At 41.9% G+C, this 21,740-nt stretch overlaps 1 protein-coding gene across 2 annotated transcripts; it reads right to left on the bottom strand.

The window, feature by feature from the left end:
* Positions 1-6,588: 6,588 nt before the first annotated feature.
* LOC106567166 (cysteine-serine-rich nuclear protein 2) lies at positions 6,589-21,084 on the bottom strand. Of its 2 annotated transcripts, XM_045693238.1 has the most exons (6): positions 20,364-21,084; positions 18,351-18,523; positions 17,698-17,804; positions 16,394-16,656; positions 15,920-16,216; positions 6,589-10,274 (listed from the first exon to the last, which is right to left on the bottom strand). In XM_045693238.1, exons 3-6 carry the CDS (start codon positions 17,735-17,737, stop codon positions 9,591-9,593), a joined length of 1,284 nt encoding a protein of 427 aa, XP_045549194.1. In that variant the 5' UTR covers positions 17,738-17,804; positions 18,351-18,523; positions 20,364-21,084; the 3' UTR covers positions 6,589-9,590. The 2 variants fall into 2 exon arrangements, with proteins under 2 accessions (XP_045549194.1, XP_013991631.2); XM_014136156.2 differs by lacking the exon at positions 17,698-17,804.
* Positions 21,085-21,740: the final 656 nt, after the last annotated feature.

Here is a 21,740-nt window from a genome sequence, read left to right as displayed (position 1 = left end):
TAGAATGGATTAAATTGAGATGTTGTGTTACTGGCCTACGCACAATAACCCATAATATCAAAGTGGAATTATGTTTTTAGAAATGTTCGCAAATTAATTAAAAAATGTAAGCTAAAATATCCTGAGTCAATAAGTATTCAACCACTTTGTTATGGGAACCCTAAATAATTTCAGGAATAAAAATGTGACTTAAAAATGTGTGACTTGTGTGACTTATTATGTGACTTGTTAAACAAGTCACATAATAAGTTGCATGGACTCATTCGGTGTTTAAACATATTTTGGAATGACTACCTCATGTCTGTACCCCACACATAAAATTACACAGTGCATTTGGAAAGCGTTCAGATCCCTTGACTTTTTCCACATTTTGTTACGTTACAGCCTTATACTAAAATGGATTCAATATTATAATTTTTTTCTCAGCAATCTACACACAATACCCCATAACGATGAAGTGAAAACAGATTTTTTGCAATTTTTGCTAATTTATAAAAATTCAATAACAGAAATACCTTATTTACATAAGTACTCAGACCCTTTGCTATGAAACTCGAAATTAAGCTCAGCTGCATCCTGTTTTCATTGATCATCCTTGGAGATGTTTCTACAACTTGATTGGAGTCCACCTGTGATCAATTCAATTGATTGGACATGATTTGGAAACGTGCACACCTGCATATATCAAATCAAATCAAATTATATTTCTAACATGCTTACTTACACCAATGCCATGATTACTGTATATATGTGATAACCTTTGTATGCTTGCAATGCGCAATGATGGAAAAATACTGGGTAATGGGGATGTAATGCTTTAGTTCTCAGACTGAGAACTAAAGCACCTGCTGATAGTCACGCAGCCTCAAGGCCGAGATAGTAGATTGAGAAACCACAGTCTAGACATCTTTTTCTCATCTTAGATACTTTGTATCTAATCCAATGCAACAATGTTAAGGAATGATTGACGGTAGGTTGTCCACACCAACTAAGTATAAAGAGTGTTGTCTCCTGTTTCGCCACACAGATCTTTACTATAGACTACTGAGGTACTCTTTATGTGAATCTTTGTCTGCAATTTCATTTTATTACTAAAGAGTTTTATACCAAGGTTCCTGTGTCTGTGTCATCGATCTGGAAGACTAATTGTTGAAGGAAACTTACATCACCCCATGCAAAGGACCACCTAACAGGACCGCTGCCAAATCTTTTCAGTCTCCTGAGGGGGAATAGGCTTTGTCGTGCCCTCTTCACGACTGTCTTGGTGTGTTTGGACCATGATAGTTTGTTGGTGATGTGTACACCAAGGAACTTGAAGCTCTGAACCTGCTCCATTACAACCCTGTCGATGAAAATGGGGGCGTGCTCGGTCCTCCTTTTCCTGTAGTCCATAATCATCTCTTTTGTCTTGATCACGTTGAGGGAGAGGTTGTTGTCCTGGCACCACAGGACCAAGTCTCTGACCTCCTCCCTATAGGCTGTCTCAGCGTTGTCAGTGATCAGGCCTACAACTGTTGTGTCGTTGGCAAACTTAATGATGGTGTTGGAGTCGTGCCTGGCCATGCTTTCATGGGTGAACAGGGAGTACAGGAGGGGATTGAGCACGCACCCCTGTGGGGCCCCAGTGTTGAGGATCAGCGTGGCAGATGTGTTGTTACCTACCCTTACCACCTGGGGGCGGCCCATCAGGAAGTCCAGGATCCAGTTGCAGAGGGAGGTGTTTGTTCTTGGGTCCTTAGCTTAGTGATGAGCTTTGAGGGCACTATGGTGTTGAACACTGAGCTGTAGTCAACGAATAGCATTCTCACGTAGGTATTCCTTTTGTCCAGGTGGGAAAGTGCAGTGTGAAGTGCAATAGAGATTGCATCATCTGTGGATCTGTTGGGGCGGTATGCAAATTGGAGTGGGTCTAGGGTTTCTGGGATAATGGTGTTGATGTGAGCCATGACCAGCCTTTCAAAGCACTTCATGGCTACAGACATGAGTGCTACGGGTCGGTAGTAATTTAGGCAGGTTACCTTTGTATTCTTGGGCACAGGGACTATGGTGGTCTGCTTGAGACATGTTGGTATTACAGACTCGGACAGGGAGAGGTTGAAAATGTCAGTGAAGACACTTGCCAGATGGTCAGCGCATCTGGCCCCGTGGCCTTGTGAATGTTGACTTGTTTAAAGGTCTTACTCATATCAGCTACGGAGAGCGTGATCACACAGTCTTCCGGAACAGATCTCATGTATGCTTCAGTGTTGCTTGCCTCGAAGCGAGTATAGAAGTAATTTAGCTCGTCTGGTAGGCTTGTGTCACTGGGCAGCTCGCAGCTGTGCTTCCCTTTGTAGTCTGTAATAGCTTGCACGCTGTGCCACATCTAACGAGCATTGGAGCTGGTGTAGTACGAGTCCCACTCCTTGAAAGTGACAGCTTTACCCTTTAGCTCAGTGCGGATGTTGCCTGTAATCTATGGTTTCTGGTTGGGGTATGTTCGTACGGTCACTGTGGGGACGACGTCATTGAAGCACTTATTGATGAAGCCAGTGACTGATGTGGTGTACTCCTCAATGCCGTTGGAAGAATCCCAGAACATATTCCAGTCTGTGCTAGCAAAACAGTCCTGTAGCTTTAGCATCTGTGTCATCTGACCACTTCTTTATTGACCGGTACTTCCTGCTGGTACTGGTACTTCCTGCTTTAGTTTTTCTTGTAAGCAGGAATCAGGAGGATATAACTATGGTCAGATTTGCCAAATGGAGGGCAAGGGAGAGCTTTGTATGCGTCTCTATGTAACCGATGTGAAATGGCTAGTTAGTTAGCGGTGGTGCGCGCTAATAGCATTTCAATCAGTGACGTCACTCGCTCTGAGACTTGAAGTAGGGTTTCCCCTTGCATTGCAAGGGCCGCGGCTTTTGTGGCGCGATGGGTAACGATACTTCGTGGGGTGTCAGTTGTTGATGTGTGCAAGGGTCCCTGGTTTGAGCCCGGGTTGGGGTGAAGAGAGGGACGGAACCTACACTGTTACATTGGTGCCGTGACCCGGATCATTGGTTGCTGCTGAAAAAGGAGGAGGTCAAAGGGGGGGTGAGTGTAACCGATGTGAAATGGCTAGTTAGTTAGCGGTGGTGCGCGCTAATAGCATTTCAATCAGTGACGTCACTCGCTCTGAGACTTGAAGTAGGGTTTCCCCTTGCGTTGCAAGGGCCGCGGCTTTTGTGGCGCGATGGGTAACGATGCTTCGTGGGGTGTCAGTTGTTGATGTGTGCAAGGGTCCCTGGTTCGAGCCCGGGTTGGGGCGAAGAGAGGGACGGAACCTACACTGTTACATCTATGTGTGGAGTAAAGGTGGTCTAGAGATTTTTTTCCCTCTGGTTGCACATTTAACATGCTGGTAGAAATTAGGTAAAAGGGATATAAGTTTCCCTGCATTGGAGTCCCCGGTCACTAGGAGCACCGCCTCTGGATGAGCGTTTTCCTGTTTGCTTATGGCCTTATACAGCTCATTGAGTGCGGACTTAGTGCCAGGATCGTTTTTTGGTGGTAAATAGACAGCTACGAAAAATATATATGAAAGCTCTCTTGGTAAATAGTGTGGTCAACAGTTTATCATGAGATACTCTACCTCAGGCTAGCAAAACCTTGAGACTTCCTTAATATTAGATTTTGTGTACCAGCTGTTGTAAACAAATATACACAGACTGCTACCCCTTGTCTTACTGGAGGCAGCTGTTCTATCTTGCCGATGCAGCGTATAACCCGCCAGCTGTATTTTATCCATGTCGTCCTTTAGCCACGACTCGGTGAAACATTAGATATTACAGTTTTTAATGCCCTGTCGGTAGGATATTCATGATCGTAGCTCGTCTATTTTGTTATCCAATGATTGTACGTTGGCTAATAGGACTGATGGTAGAGTCAGATTACCCACTCGCCGTCGGATCCTTACTTACAATGCACCCCGACCTACGCCTCCGAAATCTCCGTCTCCTTCTCCTGCGAATGACGGTGATGTTGGCCTTGTCGGGTGCCTGAAGTAAATCCTCATCTGACTCGTTAAAGAAAAAATCTTTGTCCAGTACGAGGTGAGTAATCGCTGTCCTGATATCTAGAATCTCTTTTCGGTCATAAGAGATTGTGGCAGAAACATTATGTACAAAATAAGTTGTAAATAACTTATATTAATAATAATAATAAAAATATTGCAAAACATGCTTCCTGTTTGCAATAAAGCACTAAAGTACAATTGCAAAAAATGTGGCAAAGAAATGAACTTTATGCCCTGAATACAAAGCATTATGTTTGGGGTCAAATCCAACACAACACATCACTGAGTACCACTCTTCATATGGTAGTGGCTGCATCATGTTACGGCTACGATTGTCATTGGCAAGGACTAAGAATTTTTGGGGGATAAAAAGAAACAGAATAGAGCTAAGCACAGGCAAAATCCTAGAGGACAACCTGGTTCAGTCTGCTTTCAAACATGGCTGTTTAGCAATGATCAACAACCAACTTGACAGAGCTTGAAGAAATTTCTAAGTAGTCATGTGCAAATATTGTACAATCCAGGTGTGCGAAGTTCTCAGAAACGTACCTAGAAAGACTCTGCTGTAATCGCTGCCGAAGGGGATTCGAACAAGTATTGAATCAGGGATGTGAATACTGTACTTATGTAAATTAGTTATTTCTGTATTTAATTTTCAAGAATGTTTTCACTTTGTTATTATGGGGTATTGTGTGTAGATGGGTGAGATTTTGAATTCAGGCTGTAACTAAATGTGGAATAAGTCAAGGGGTATGAATACTTTCTGAAGGCACTGTACTTACAGTACACTGTAAAAAAAAAAGAAAGGCTGCCAGTAAGTTACTGTAAAAAAAAGTACAGTATGTTACTGTAAATTCCAGAAAAACTTAGGTTTAACAGTGCATTACTGATTGTGATCAAACCTTCCTGACCACCTTCGAAGGTAGTCAGGCACACATTGTGTCTGGATATCAATCAATTGTAAACAGATCTGGATGGTGAAACCATTTAAATCAATATACCAGCCTCTAAAATCATTGACAAGTTGCACCATTGATTTATGGCATCAGTAATTGTCTTTAAAATAAATAAATATTATTTTAATTTGCATACAGAGAGGCGCCAGCTAATCTGGTCACAATACGTACACAGTGGATGGATAAGACATTTTAATACAGTGTGTAGACGCAACAAACATGATTGGATCACAAAACTCAAATGTTAGCGGATAGTGTAAACAAGGCTTCTGTGTGCATCCTGATACTGGACCTCATAGCAAGCTGAGAACGCCAATGTCTGTAATTTGCCTGCATTGGCAGCAAGCGTCAACTGACAGGAAGTCACTTCTACCCAGTGGCACTCATGGGAAATAGAAGAGAGACATTGTGTGACTTTTCCCAGCAAGTAGCTTCCTGCCATTGAAGCGAAAGGGGAAAATATGAGTTTCCCAAGCAAAAGCATTTAGCCTAAGCATTTAGCATTCCTGACGGGTAGAACTTCTGTTGCATTGTTCTTAGAAATGTGAAAAAGCAATTGTATTTCTTGTCCGGGGATAGAAATAAGAAGAGTTGAAGTTGACATAGTTAATTGCCATTTGAGTTTCTTAATGAATGGCTAGCAGCAGGAAAACATGACACAGAGGGGGTGGCCCTTCAGCCAGGGCTTTGGTCTGAAGGTAGCTGAGGGTTCTTCTCCCGGTGTGTGTCTGATGTGTAAGTAAACAATAGGGATCACTCTGAGGCCCGGCTGCAGTAGAGTGTGTCAATATGCCTCGTCTTTTTGATCCTCCATCAAATTGCAATGGAGACCTTTGGAAGAGACATGGCTTCACAGCACATTCTTCTGATAAACAGAGAAATGTAGGGCTTTCTCAAATCTGCTGCCAGTGCAGATTTATCTCTGGGTCCAAAGGAAGATAAGGGTGAGAGGAGAGACTTGTAGAAACAAAAACATAAAATGTATACATGGTCAGTTCAAAACAAAAGGTTGTGTCCAACCCAAAATATACACAGCCTTTTGACATGGGCAGCAAGGGGTAGTCCACACTGCAGTGCAACACTTTAAAAATGAATCAATGCTGCACTCTAGTGGCCATATAATTTAACACGGTAACCCATGATTAGAGTTTTAGAAGTGGTAGAACTCTCTTCTCACATAGTGGTCAGTTTAGTGCTGAAATGGCAGAGTGAACCTACTCCTTTTTTGAAAGAATTGGTTGTACTTAACTTTATCCAAATTCAGCTGTGTCCCTTTGGCACTGGAGAGATGATCAAGAGATTAAACTCACTTTTTCCAAAAGTATCATCTACATTTCAGTTTATACGCGGCAGTGAATCTTAACTCTCCAATCTGGTGCTGGCCAGCCCCTGCAGAAAGTCTTCACCCTGGATCTTATCCAGGTAACAGATTGAAGCCTCTAGTGAATGTTCCGTACGAATGGCTTCTGAAGTTGTTGACGACATTCTGTCCTTTTTACAGCTCATGTATAGCACCTGGGAGAGACAAGGACTCAGTAATATAACACACAACAAATAGTCAAGGAAGAAAAGTAGGCCATCATACAATCCAAACCAGAGTTTGTGTTTTATTTTTTTAATGTATCTTTTCATTTACATTTTTTTTTGTATAAAACATTTTTGTCCACTTTAGGCAACAGTTAGCATAAGAGTAATTATCACAGCTTTGAGATGAAGTCCAACCAAACCTCAGTCCATATTTTCAGTCACACACACACCTCTGCTCGTACACACAGACACATACAAACATAATAATCATATAATCACATAGTGGGTTGGAGCTCATTTAGTGCAGTGGTCCCAAACCTAAATCTATTTCATAGGAAGCCAAAGACGAGGACTCAACAATAGGCAGCTTTTCAGTTTCACTCACCAATTACTTAGAAGCTGGAACTGTGTCAAGGTAAGCAATGGTGGGAAATACATCTATACGATTGAGAAGATCACCACGAGTCTTCAGAATGAATCAGAGCTGGAGACTTATTAACTCTTCTAGAAACGGGTGCATGATGACAGCAATGAATCAGGTTTGAAACCACTGCTTTGGTGCAACTCTTAAGCATTATCATATTGCTAATACAACAAATGAAGGCAAAAAGACATATCAGAAACCTCATGCACAGCATCTCATCCTGTGTTAGTTAGGCCCATAATACAGTACATGATACACTGGGCAAGATGGCAGCAAGCTTTAAAACAGATCAGTCAAGCGAGGATGAAGACTGTGCATAATGAGTCGGCACACTCACATACATAGGTCAGTACAAACAGGCACAGCACAAAAAATACATTTAAAAGACCAAAATATGTTATAGGATCGCATTTACATATACTGACAACCTATACAGTATGTCATTCAAAGCAATTATCATCATTTGCAGACAGTGTGCCACAGCCATTGCATCCCTGTGTCAGAGGGCTTAATGTAACGCTTCCCTCGCCACAGAAATGGTTGGTCACAATGCCATTTCTGATCAAACTTTCAATCAGAAACGTTCGTGATTCAATGTCCATCAAGATACATGTAGTCCTTGACATGATATATTTCTCGTAACTTCAGAAAAAGTTACACATGTTTTAACCTATCACAGCACCTTTTAGGAAATATGACTAATTGTATGCACGCCCCACCCCCCCCAACAAACTCAAACACACACAAAGACAATCAAACAACGTGCACACACATCCATACACACTCAACAAAAACTAATGCAATTAAGGTTTTGTCATATCCTCTTTACATCATTTAGCAACATCACATCATTTTTCTGTATTTCTGTATTACTACTTCAAACAGCTTTAGGCTTTCAGTTTCTTTTAAGTCTTTAAATTATATTTTGAAAATGACGTCGTCATATGACTTAAAATAGCTGTGTTTCATAGAGAATCCCCTTATCGACTCATCATATGACGTGAAGACATGACGGACAAAGCAGGTCTATTTTGTCCCTTCAGCATTACATGGTCCACTTCACATGGACTCTGACCACCTGTACGATCATCTGACATGCTAACTAAAAAACAAAGACAGGTTTCTTTCATTCATTGATTAAACAGAGATCACAGAGACTTCTGTTGTTGCTCAATGTCAACAGCATCCCAATTTTACAAAGACACGTTGTTAAACGAAGTGTAATAACATCATAACATTGTAATGGTCACTATTATAGGGTAAACTTGTCTTTAATAAATAAACTGTGTTTGCATGAGAGGCCTAAGGTAGGTAGACCCGGAGAGACGCTATTTAGAAAGAGGAGCCGGTGCAAACCTTTTGATCTCTACAAATATTTTACCATTTTGCCCCAATGCAGCGAGGGGCACATACCACCCTGTGCCTAGACAGACCACAACATGAAGACCAAACAAGCAGCTCTTTCAGCTCTGCCTTTCCCATTTCAAACACTTATACAGTACACCAAAAACAAGTATTTCCAGGATTGTTTGTTAGGTCTGGAAGGGGGGGGGAGAGAGATAGGTAGATACTGCCAGTGGCCCTAATTTGGCTTCAAAGCTTACAGCTAAAAAGCTGGACAAAGTGTACCAGAACAGTGTGACATTTACAATGCTAGCCAATTAGTCAAACTTTTTCAACACAACTGGTGTTTATTAGAATCCAACAGAGCACATATTCTTCTTAACCTCACCTTCTTGTTTTAACCAAGCCACTGGAATCCAAAGAATGATTCTGAAATGCTCCCTTGACCAACATCTCCAAGAGCAAATGTTAACACTCACACCACCACATCGTCTCTTAGTGGTGCCGGGAACTAAAAACAACACTACTTAGTTCTCAGTTACTGAGTTACACCTCCCAGAGAAACATGCGTGCTTCTGGAGTCATTTCTTTCGTAAAGGCCAACCAGGCAGCGTCCCAAATGGCACCGTATTCCCTACACAGTGCACTACTTTTGACCAGAGCCCTATGGGCCCTGGACAAAAAAGTAGTGCACTATATAGGGATTAGCGTGCCATTTGGGACAGGTCCCATGATCTCCAGCCCCGTTAGAATGAGAGCATTTCATTGACTTCCAACTGAACTGACAGTACTACTGCGGGGGAAAGATCTGGGTGTGCTTTCAGGATGATTTTCCCTCCTTCACTTTATTTTAATGGACAAGCTCATTTCTTCCAAATAGATTTTTCTAGTAATGACGGTTACTAACATGAATTCTAACCTGTAACATCATAGTCATTGTCTATCCATGTAGTGTAGGCTTTATTCAGCTCAAAATGAAGGTATTGTGCAAAACATTGACAGAGGTGCTAGTACTAAACCTCAGGGGGCAGTGGTGGGTACAACTCTCCTTCTGTGGCCAGGCAGGCCTCCTCCTGACACTGCCCTTCTAAGGAGCTTTGCTGGGGGCTGAATGGTAACTCCTTAGCCCCCACGCCATTCTCTGAGCACAGAGCCACCGTGGGCAAAAACTCGCCCTCATCCTGCCTGCAGGTATTACCTCCATGCTCATCCCTCCCTCGCTGCTCTCCTCCCCCTGGTTCTCGCTCTACACACGCCTCCTCCTGCCCAGGCAGAGACTTGTGAAACGTTTGGTTCTCCATGGGACCTATCTGATAGTAGAGCAGGGAGGAGGAGGCCGGGTCTTTGAGGCCACCACAGGGGTTGTCCCCCTCCCCATCTCCCTCCTGGTTCTCTGTGATGCAGAGCAGGGTAGCCCCAGTGGGGAACGGGCCCTGGAGGAGGGAGATAGGGACCCCTCCACCCCAACCCCTGTGTCCCCAGGCATCTCCCCCTGCAGGGCCCCAGGCAGAAGGCACAAAGCCTGCTCCCCCAGGCCCCCTGCTCCCCCCCTGCCCCGCTGCGCCTCCTCCTCCTCCTCTTCCTCCCTCATCCTCTCCTGCTCCTCTGCACTTTGCAGGTGGAGCACAGCGGTCTCGTTCTCCCGCTCGAGGCAGGCCTGGTCAGTCAGGAGGTCCTGAGCCTCTAGGACCATCTGGACCTCTCTCTCCTCTGTCTCTAACTCAGAGTCCAGGCCATGGGCCCCTGTGGACAGGTCAAGGTCTGGGGAGGGAGGCCTGGTGGAGGAGGGGGAGGACAGCAGGTCAGACTCTGCATACTGTTCCCCCCCGACCCCGGCCTTCTGCCCCAGCAGCCTCCTCTTCTCCAGGTCCAGCTTCATGATGGTGTGCATGTAGTGTGTTCGCACGCGGAGAGGGTTGAACTCGATGCGGCCTGCCGAGTTCCCACAGCCATCACGAGAGCAGCCACAGGGAAAAGACATCCTGTCCACCTGGAAAGAGAACAACATTTGAGAGAACATATACAGTCATAAAATACTCAGCAAAGACAGTTTGTCTGTAAGACATTGATTTGCTGTTTATCTTTAGACAAATTCTGACAAATGTACTAGGGCCGGGACGATACCAGTATCGCAATACTCATTAGTATCGTGGCAAGGAAACAAAACACGAAGCGGATGTAACCTCTTTAGGAAAACAGCACTAATGTTGGAAACATCCAGTGTTTTCCAAGCTATAGCACACAATATTTTACATACAGTAGGTTTTTAAAGGGCCAAAGACTTTGGTCTTCTTCGTGCTTTCATTTTTGCATTGGTAAAAATATTGTGATACTGGTATCATCACAGCTCTAATATGTACTGAGTGCTGAACAGATACAGTACCTCTCAACTCCATAGCCTTCTGTTATAAACTCCTTATCACGCACAAACGCACAAACACACACAAATGGACAATGACTCCCACACAAAACCCACACACATTCACACACACACACGCATACTGACACAACACACACACACATACATATTACACACACATACATTTTTATACTCATCATTTGCTGCTGCCACTCTGTTCTTTATTTTACTTTTATTATTATCTATCCTGATGCCTAGTCACTTTACCCTGCCTTCATGTACATATCTACCTCAAATACCTTATTATTATCTATCCTGATGCCTAGTCACTTTACCCTGCCTTCATGTACATATCTACCTCATACCTTATTATTATCTATCCTGATGCCTAGTCACTTTACCCTGCCTTCATGTACACATCTACCTCATACCTTATTATTATCTATCCTGATGCCTAGTCACTTTACCCTGCCTTCATGTACATATCTACCTCATACCTTATTATTATCTATCCTGATGCCTAGTCACTTTACCCTGCCTTCATGTACATATCTACCTCAAATACCTTATTATTATCTATCCTGATACCTAGTCACTTTACCCTGCCTTCATGTACATATCTACCTCATACCTTATTATTATCTATCCTGATGCCTAGTCACTTTACCCTGCCTTCATGTACATATCTACCTCATACCTTATTATTATCTATCCTGATGCCTAGTCACTTTACCCTGCCTTCATGTACATATCTACCTCAAATACCTTATTATTATCTATCCTGATGCCTAGTCACTTTACCCTGCCTTCATGTACATATCTACCTCATACCTTATTATTATCTATCCTGATGTCTAGTCACTTTACCCTGCCTTCATGTACATATCTACCTCATACCTTATTATTATCTATCCTGATACCTAGTCACTTTACCCTGCCTTCATGTACATATCTACCTCAAATACCTTATTATTATCTATCCTGATGTCTAGTCACTTTACCCTGCCTTCATGTACACATCTACCTCAAATACCTTATTATTATCTATCCTGATGTCTAGTCACTTTACCCTGCCTTCATGTACATATCTACCTCATACCTTATTATTATCTATCCTGATGCCTAGTCACTTTACCCTGCCTTCATGTACACATCTACCTCATACCTTATTATTATCTATCCTGATGCCTAGTCACTTTACCCTGCCTTCATGTACATATCTACCTCAAATACCTTATTATTATCTATCCTGATGTCTAGTCACTTTACCCTGCCTTCATGTACATATCTACCTCAAATACCTTATTATTATCTATCCTGATGTCTAGTCACTTTACCCTGCCTTCATGTACATATCTACCTCATACCTTATTATTATCTATCCTGATGCCTAGTCACTTTACCCTGCCTTCATGTACATATCTACATCAAATACCTTATTATTATCTATCCTGATGTCTAGTCACTTTACCCTGCCTTCATGTACACATCTACCTCAAATACCTTATTATTATCTATCCTGATGCCTAGTCACTTTACCCTGCCTTCATGTACACATCTACCTCATACCTTATTATTATCTATCCTGATGCCTAGTCACTTTACCCTGCCTTCATGTACATATCTACATCAAATACCTTATTATTATCTATCCTGATGTCTAGTCACTTTACCCTGCCTTCATGTACATATCTACATCAAATACCTTATTATTATCTATCCTGATGTCTAGTCACTTTACCCTGCCTTCATGTACATATCTACCTCATACCTTATTATTATCTATCCTGATACCTAGTCACTTTACCCTGCCTTCATGTACATATCTACCTCAAATACCTTATTATTATCTATCCTGATACCTAGTCACTTTACCCTGTCTTCATGTACATATCTACCTCATACCTTATTATTATCTATCCTGATGCCTAGTCACTTTACCCTGCCTTCATGTACATATCTACCTCAAATACCTTTTATTATCTATCCTGATGTCTAGTCACTTTACCCTGCCTTCATGTACACATCTACCTCATACCTTATTATTATCTATCCTGATGTCTAGTCACTTTACCCTGCCTTCATGTACATATCTACCTCATACCTTATTATTATCTATCCTGATACCTAGTCACTTTACCCTGCCTTCATGTACATATCTACCTCATACCTTATTATTATCTATCCTGATACCTAGTCACTTTACCCTGCCTTCATGTACACATCTACCTCATACCTTATTATTATCTATCCTGATGCCTAGTCACTTTACCCTGCCTTCATGTACATATCTACCTCATACCTTATTATCTATCCTGATGTCTAGTCACTTTACCCTGCCTTCATGTACATATCTACCTCAAATACCTTATTATTATCTATCCTGATACCTAGTCACTTTACCCTGCCTTCATGTACATATCTACCTCATACCTTATTATTATCTATCCTGATGCCTAGTCACTTTACCCTGCCTTCATGTAGATATCTACCTCATACCTTATTATTATCTATCCTGATACCTAGTCACTTTACCCTGCCTTCATGTACATATCTACCTCAAATACCTTATTATTATCTATCCTGATGCCTAGTCACTTTACCCTGCCTTCATGTACATATCTACCTCATACCTTATTATTATCTATCCTGATGTCTAGTCACTTTACCCTGCCTTCATGTTCATATCTACCTCAAATACCTTATTATTATCTATCCTGATACCTAGTCACTTTACCCTGCCTTCATGTACACATCTACCTCATACCTTATTATTATCTATCCTGATGCCTAGTCACTTTACCCTGCCTTCATGTACATATCTACCTCATACCTTATTATTATCTATCCTGATGTCTAGTCACTTTACCCTGCTTTCATGTACATATCTACCTCATACCTTATTATTATCTATCCTGATGTCTAGTCACTTCACCCTGCCTTAATGTACATATCTACCTCATACTTTATTATTATCTATCCTGATACCTAGTCACTTTACCCTGCCTTCATGTACATATCTACCTCATACCTTATTATTATCTATCCTGATGTCTAGTCACTTTACCCTGCCTTCATGTACATATCCACCTCAATACCTTATTATTATCTATCCTGATGTCTAGTCACTTTACCCTGCCTTCATGTACATATCCACCTCATACCTTATTATTATCTATCCTGATGTCTAGTCACTTTACCCTGCCTTCATGTACATATCTACCTCATACCTTATTATTATCTATCCTGATGCCTAGTCACTTTACCCTGCCTTCATGTACATATCTACCTCATACCTTATTATTATCTATCCTGATGCCTAGTCACTTTACCCTGCCTTCATGTACATATCTACATCAAATACCTTATTATTATCTATCCTGATGTCTAGTCACTTTACCCTGCCTTCATGTACATATCTAACTCATACCTTATTATTATCTATCCTGATGCCAAGTCACTTTACCCTGCCTTCATGTACATATCTACCTCAAATACCTTATTATTATCTATCCTGATGCCTAGACACTTCATGTACAGTTGAAGTCAGAAGTTTACATACACTTAGGTTGGAGTCATTAAAACTCGTTTTTCAACCACTCCACCAATTTATTGTTAACAAACTAGAGTTTTGGCAACTCAGTTAGGACATCTACTTTGTGCATGACACAAGTAATTTTTCCAACAATTGTTTACAGAAAGATTATTTCACATATAATTCACTGTATCACAATTCCAGTGGGTCAGAAGTTTACATGCACTAAGTTGACTGTGCCTTTAAACAGCTTGGAAAATTCCAGAAAATGATGTCATGGCTTTAGAAGCTTCTGATAGGGTAATTGACATAAACTGAGTCAATTGGAGGTGTACCTGTGGATGTATTTCAAGGTCTACTTTCAAACTCATTGCCTCTTTGCTTGACATCATGGGAAAATCAAAAGAAATCAGCCAAGACCTCATGAATAAAATTGTAGACCTCCACAAGGCTGGTTCATCCTTGGGAGCAATTTCCAAACGCCTGAAGGTACCACGTTCATCTGTACAAACAATAGTATGCAAGTATAAACACCATGGGACCACGTAGCCGTCATCCCCCGCTCAGGAAGGAGACGCGTTCTGCAAATCAATCCCAGAACAACAGCAAAGGACCCTGTGAAGATGCTGGAGGAAACAGGTACAAAAGTATCTATGTCCACAGTAAAACGAGTCCTATATCGACATAACCTGAAAGGCTGCTCAGCAAGGAAGAAGCCACTGCTCCAAAACCGCCATAACAAAAGCCAGACTACGGTTTGCAACTGTACATGGGGACAAAGATCGTACTTTTTGGAGAAATGTCTGATCTGATGATCATCTGGTCTGATGAAACAAAAATAGAACTGTTTGGCCATAATGACCATCGTTATGTTTGGAGGAAAAAGGGGGAGGCTTGCAAGCAGAAGAACACCATCCCAACCGTGAAACACGGGGGTGGCAGCATCATGTTGTGGGGGTGCTTTGCTGCAGGAGGGACTGGTGCACTTCACAAAATAGTTGGCATCACAAGGAAGGAAAATGATTTGGATATATTGAAGCAACATCTCAAGACATCAGTCAGGAAGTTAAAGCTTGGTCGTAAATGGGTCTTCCAAATGGACAATGACCCCAAGCACACTTCCAAAGTTGTGGCAAAATGGCTTAAGGACAACAAAGTCAAGGTATTGGAGTGGCCATCACAAAGCCCTGACCTCAATCCCATAGAAGATTTGTGGGCAGAACTGAAAAAGCGTGTGCGAGCAAAGAGGCCTACAAACCTGACCAGTTACACCAGCTCTGTCAGGAGGAATGGGCCAAAATTCACCCAACTTATTGTGGGAAGCTTGTGGAAGGCTACCCGAAACGTTTGACTCAAGTTAAACAATTTAAAGGCAATGCTACCAAATACTAATTGAGTGTATGTAAACTTCTGACCCATTGGGAATGTGATGAAAGAAATAAAAGCTGAAATAAATCAATAATTCGCTCTACTATTATTCTGACATTTCACATTCTTAAAATAAAGTGGTGATCCTAACTGACATAAGACAGGGAATTTTTACTAGGATTAAATGTCAGGAATTGTGAAAAACTGAGTTTCAATGTATTTGGCGAAGGTGTATGTAAACTTCCGACTTCAATTGTATATAGTTCCATTCTTGTGTATTTTATTTTATTCTTCATGTGTTACTGTTTTATTTATTAAACTCTGCATCGTCGGGAAGGGCTCGTAAGCAAGCATTTCATTTGATTTAACACACCTGGCACTTGATGCCAGCCTGGCTGCAGCCACAGTGACGGGGGTCACAGTAGAAACGGCAGTCACAGCCACACTCCTCCCTGGAAAGCCTGATGGTCCGTAGCTCAGCCTTCTCCCGGGCATCTATACGGGCGATACCAGAGGCCCTGAGCAGTGCCCGACGCCGCTTTGTGGGAAGCGGCTGCAGGAAGAAGCAGTCGTCCACCTCCACACCCTCCACATCCAAGTCGTCGTCTGACACGTCCTCCAGGGTCAGCAGGTCAGCCTGGGCACACTCCACCGTACCGTTACGCGTCAGCTAGAGAGGGGGTGGAAGTTATACATAAACGTTCCTCACTAAAACCTGATTGTTAACTTAAGATATGCTTGTGTAACTAGTGCTGAACAGGGATTCCCCGATTGAAACCTCAGGAGGTCCTGAAATTAAAAACATAACACTTTCAGGTCTCTCGGAACGACCAATGCTTGACCTCACCTTTATCTTGCGAGCGTTGAGCTTCTCCTGGCGGAGGTGTTGGCGCAGGGCGTGTCGGTGACTGGTCTCCTGCTCGCGGACGAACTCTCCCAGTGTGTATCGACGGATGGAGCAGTGGTGGCGTGCCATGCCTAGGGAGCTGCCCCCCTGGCTGGGCACGCTGGTAAAGCCCTGCCGCCTGGGGAAGTAGTACACCGTCACCACATCGAACCGCACCCGCTTCCGGCCTGGAGAGGGCTTGTGCCGTCTTAGGATGGAGGTTGCTGGAGAGGGCGGAGGGAGGTGGAGAAAAGAGCAGGGAGGAGAAAGAGGTAAGAATGGGTGAACAGTTTCCATAGAGTGGTTATTACCACAGATAGTATAAGGGTTATTACAGAGTAACAACCCTTTCATACACTTTAATGCCAAGCCTATTTTTAGACAGACTTGAAATGATCCTTTTACTTCACGAACGATCTGCCTAGAGTAGTCATGCATCAGTGTAATTGGTAAGAACCTTAGCCGACAAGTAATGCTGGTTGTACCGTACACACTTAAAAATAAAGCTGCAAGTTGGAACCAAATAAGGTTCTTGAGAGTGATCTGAAGAACAAAAATGCTACGGTTCTTTGAAGAACCATACAAAAACCCCAAACCAGAAATGTTTCGGCCCTTCCAGCACAGGAATTGAAAAGCCCTGCCGTGAGGTTTTAAGCCTTATTTGCATATTTCCCAGGGTTCCTTTCGAGAGAATTTTAGAGTTACCAGTACCACCCATGACCATGTTTGCTAGTGACAGACATGATTATGGCATTCATTCATTTTCAGTTGTGTGGCCTTCACCAGTTGAGATCCCATGGGATCCTAAATATGTTGGCATAATTTTTTTAAGACAATACAATAAATATTTCATAAGGCCTTCTTTTGAGGGCCTACTTTTAAGCTAATATAGTGTCCTGAAACTTGTAGTTTACAGGCCACATCAGGCCTGCATGTCACATTATGCTGGCTTGCAAAGTGATGTGTAATTCCTATTGGAATTCAGCCAGAGTGGGGATATCCAACATTTGGAATTTTAATTCATCCGCAACCTGCATTCAGAACCACTGCCACGGTTGGGAAGACTAATGCTGCATTTAGACGAGGGATGCAAAAACTGTCAAACAAGTCAGCATAGCAGGACAAGAAATACTGTTACGGCAAAAGCTAGCCAGCACGACTGTATGTGTTGCTATGGTGATTTCAGTAAACAAACAGTGCAAATCAACATTCCGTAGGAGGCAAAGGTGAAATAGTTTTTAACTCTGGCGGAAAGTCCCGTCTACCTTGGCAGCTGACGTCATTCACCGCCAGCCTCAACAGCATTTTACCGTTGTGCTCTCATTGAAAACAATGACATCTGGTTTGCCGTCTAGCGTCTATCTCGTACCATCTAAACACAGCATAAGATACAATATGAGACTACCTTAAACATCTAAAATGGAACAACCATTTCAGGAACGGTAGCAATAAGTCCAAGTAACAGATTGGAATAGTTTACAAAATGTATGTTATTTATATTTGAGTAGCATAAGCTTAATTAATCAATTAAACATAAAAATATTGAAACAAACAATTCTAAAAAACAACTTGCATTAGAGCATGCTGAGAAATATGATACTGAAGGGCGTGGTGTTTGGTTCAGCTCTGGTTACTAACACCAACACTGGAGTTATTTTACACCAAGTGTTAATTTAACTCTTGAATCAACACTAGAAATGTTACAATGAAATATCAACACTAGTTAACACTGGACAATTTGCTGTGTGCTATGAAAGGGACACATCTGCAGGCTTCCAAACATTTCAAAAACCTTTTAGAGTTCTGAAGGTTCTTCAATAACTCAAAGGTTCTTTATCGGGCAAGAGTTCTCCAAGGAACCTGAAGAGCTGAGGAAGAACCATTTGAGAACCATTTTTCAGTGTAGCATAGCCCTTACGTGTGAGTGCAGGGCTGGAGGGGGGGTTGAGGCTGTCACAGCTGTCAGCACTGTCACTGCTGGAGATTTCATCGTCAGAGTCCTTTGGTGTAGAGTAGGGAGAGCCACTGTCCACCTCCTCAAATCTTCGCTTGAGGCTGAGAGACGAAACTGCCTCCATGGAAACTTGATGTCTGAAGGTGGAGAAAGAGACAAATTATGTTCAGAGACAGACAGAAGGTAGGCAGCCGTCACAGACAGGGATAGAGTAACAGCCTGGCACATATGCGTAGGTACACAATTGGAATGAATGAATGAATGAATACAATAGTGAAGGCCATGGAGGCCTATCTAGACATTTTACACCAAAATGAACTTTCATCAAGCCAAGGCATGAGAATAAGACACAGCAGACGTAGTAATAATACATATATCCTATGGGCCCATCTGAATAACAAAATACTATATTATTCCACTGTAACTGTTTAGAAACATCTATTAATTAAATCAAATCTGGATCAATTCCTGATACCACACCGAGGTGACATCAGCTTTTTTCTATAGCCTCACTCTCCTTTCATCTGTATTCCTAACCCATCACTCCCTCTCTTTCTGTCTCGCATGAAAATCCTGCTCCAAAATCATTGAGTCTGGGAAACGTCACCATGGCAACTAGGAAAGCAGCCAGGGGTTTATATGAATGGCTTAGAAAAAAACGAACTGTTCTGTAGATAGATAGCCTTATGTCCCTTTAGCTTTTCCTTTAAAAACAAAGCGCAGGACCCTTCAATAGCACGGGATTTGGATGCCAGAGACAGGTCACTCCGGCAACACCAGAGGGTCAAATAAGGGCCATGCTGAGACTTTTGAATAGACTCTCTCTCTATACCCCTGTGTAGGCCTACTGTAAGCCATATGTGTGCCCCTTCATGGTTTCAATGATCTTTACATCCACATAAATAGCATCCCCAGCCCTCCGCACCTCTCTGATTCAGAGGGGTTGGGTTAAATGCAGAAGACACATTTCAGTTGAAAGCACTCAGTCGAACAATTGACTAGGTATCTCCCTTTCCCTTTCCATCCCATGAGGTGAAACCAACCCTCAGAATTCAAATGTGATCATATAGCCCTATGGAAAATGGGACTGCAACTTATTGCTTCTCTGTTGAAGTTTCAGTAGAATATAGCCTATTGATTATTACTATAGAGTTTGCATTGCAAGTAAATGTGTCTCCATAGTTTTTTTACAGGGGAAAAGTATAATGCACGTTATGTATGATCCTTATTACAGAAGGACCTTTCAGGAGGTAGCAACAATCTCCTACACAAAACATGGTGGAGTTATTGCAGAAAGTTCCTAAATGTCACTAAAAGATTTGACTGATATGATTACAAGCATGCAGGTTCATCATGTGATACTGTCCACAACCAAGAGGCCCAGACAGCCAAAATCAGTTAATGACTAGACTATTACATACAAAGGACAATGTATCAGGCCTTGGTTCTCATACTGTGAGCTGGTAGGCTTTGTAGAATTCAAAATCTGTTACATTTCTATATTCTTCAGCAAAGCATTAGACATTACAAATGGCTATCAGAAGAACTCAATGAAACACATTCCATAACGATGACCTAATTTAGTTGAAACAAATTAGAGTAGCCAGTGTCCTATACTATGTTATTAGAATTGCAATACTTTACATAGGCTAGACTCAATAGTATGCATGTACAATAAAGGAGGACAATACTGTATGACAATCAGAGGAGCTCCGACAGTCCTAAAACTACGCACAGTGTAGGTTACTTGCTGATAATAAACCTTTCAACGACCGAGTGACTCAAACGGCCGCAAACGACAACAAACTAGATTTCGTGAAAGGACGATCGAATGACTGGGTGCAGTAGGAAATCATGTAAATCTAACTGCCAGACACAGGAGCCTCGACCGGTCCCGTCTCTCCAGCATACCATGTCACCTCTTGGCAAAGACAAACTACCATGTAAAACGTTAATAAACCCCCAAATGCCCCTTACCTTCGGCAGAAAAGGACCCTCTTCTCCCGATCAAAACGCGGAACGTTCCTTTTATTCACCGAGGATTGTTCTTGGATCTTGTAACGCCCTATTTAGATTTTTTTCCCCGACAGTTTTAGCTTCTCTCTAGTTGTAAGCTAAAGCTTTTTACAGTAAAACGAATTGTTCATTTGTTCAGTATGAATACTTATTTATGTGATAGTCAGCCTACTAATGCAGAAATAGTGTAACGAACTAACTGACTACATAAAGGACATTTGTTTTATGGTCGCTTCCAGGAGTGCATGTTCCATTTAACTTTGACGTAGCGATCCTAAAGCCGGGGCAGGCGGTGGGAAAGAAGGACGTCAAACACTTTAGTTGAAATTTATTAGGCTACTGACATTATCCGTTTCGTTTAAGACGTTACAATTTGAGATAACTGCTGGATGACTTATCTTCCTGGTTTGAGCCTTTAAATGCTTGCATTGGAAGAGCAATCCGCTGACATCTGTTTCGTTTATCCTTTCTTTGCAATGGTGGTTTCAATCGGATCGATGTAGTTTTTCTTCAAGTATAATGACCGTTACGTTCTTCGCCTTGTTTGGTACAGTAATGTCAAAATGTTACGGAATTTCTGCCAGATTGACGTCCTCCTTTTCCTCGCCTCTGCCCCGGTTTGTTACAAAGTAACAATAGAGTAAGGAATGCTACAGTGTAACCGTATACTCATTGTGACATCACAAATTTACTATGCGCCACGCATGCTGGGAAGTGTAGTCATAATGAGCTCTTTGTCCATTCTCTGCGATCGTGCATTCCATAATTCCAATTTTGTAATAAGCAATACGATGGACAACACGAATGACTTGATTTTTAAATCATAGTTTGAAATATATGCCTTATATTTCACACCTTCCTCTCAAGGTGTTCCTTCATATCAAAAAGGCAAAATTGCCATAGCAAACAATTTTATCAAATGTAGAAAATACAATGAATACTAGTATTTCTGACATGGGGTTATCCTTAACCAGCTATTGTGTCCAACAAGGAGTCCAAACTCATTTAGTGTATATATATGGCCAATATGAATCTGCCTTTGAATCTTGCCATCCATTTTTAGACTTTATTTAATATTTATCCATTGTTTATTGAAGAATATAGGCTACTGGTAACTTCTAGATGCCTCATGAGCATAGTTTAACTGTCTTACTCCAGAACCAAAAATAAGCTGTTTAACACATTTGTAAATAAAGTGAATGTTAAACACTGTAGATCATTATATCATGGATGGTCAGTCCCTGTATGCAAAGCTCTGTCCATGAGCTTGAGAGTGGTTACATTTCTCCAGCCCCATCCCTCAGCTGTTTACCAACTCCGTCATTTGTCATAACATTA

This window comes from Salmo salar, chromosome ssa13 (assembly GCF_905237065.1).
Source record: "Salmo salar chromosome ssa13, Ssal_v3.1, whole genome shotgun sequence".
NCBI classification, from domain to species: Eukaryota; Metazoa; Chordata; class Actinopteri; order Salmoniformes; family Salmonidae; genus Salmo; species Salmo salar.
The sequence above is the reverse complement of the archived record's forward strand: the minus strand, read 5'-3'. Positions and strand labels throughout refer to the sequence as shown.

Excerpts from the sequence above, each read along its gene's own strand:
- LOC106567166 (XM_014136156.2), bottom strand. The coding sequence starts at position 18,510 with ATGGAGGCAGTTTCGTCTCTCAGCCTCAAGCGAAGATTTGAGGAGGTG. Across the intron at positions 16,657-18,350 it reads CTCCAGCCCTGCACTCACAC|CAACCTCCATCCTAAGACGG; the intron begins GTAAGGGCTATG and ends CGCCCTCTCCAG. Across the intron at positions 16,217-16,393 it reads TCAACGCTCGCAAGATAAAG|CTGACGCGTAACGGTACGGT; the intron begins GTGAGGTCAAGC and ends CCCCCTCTCTAG.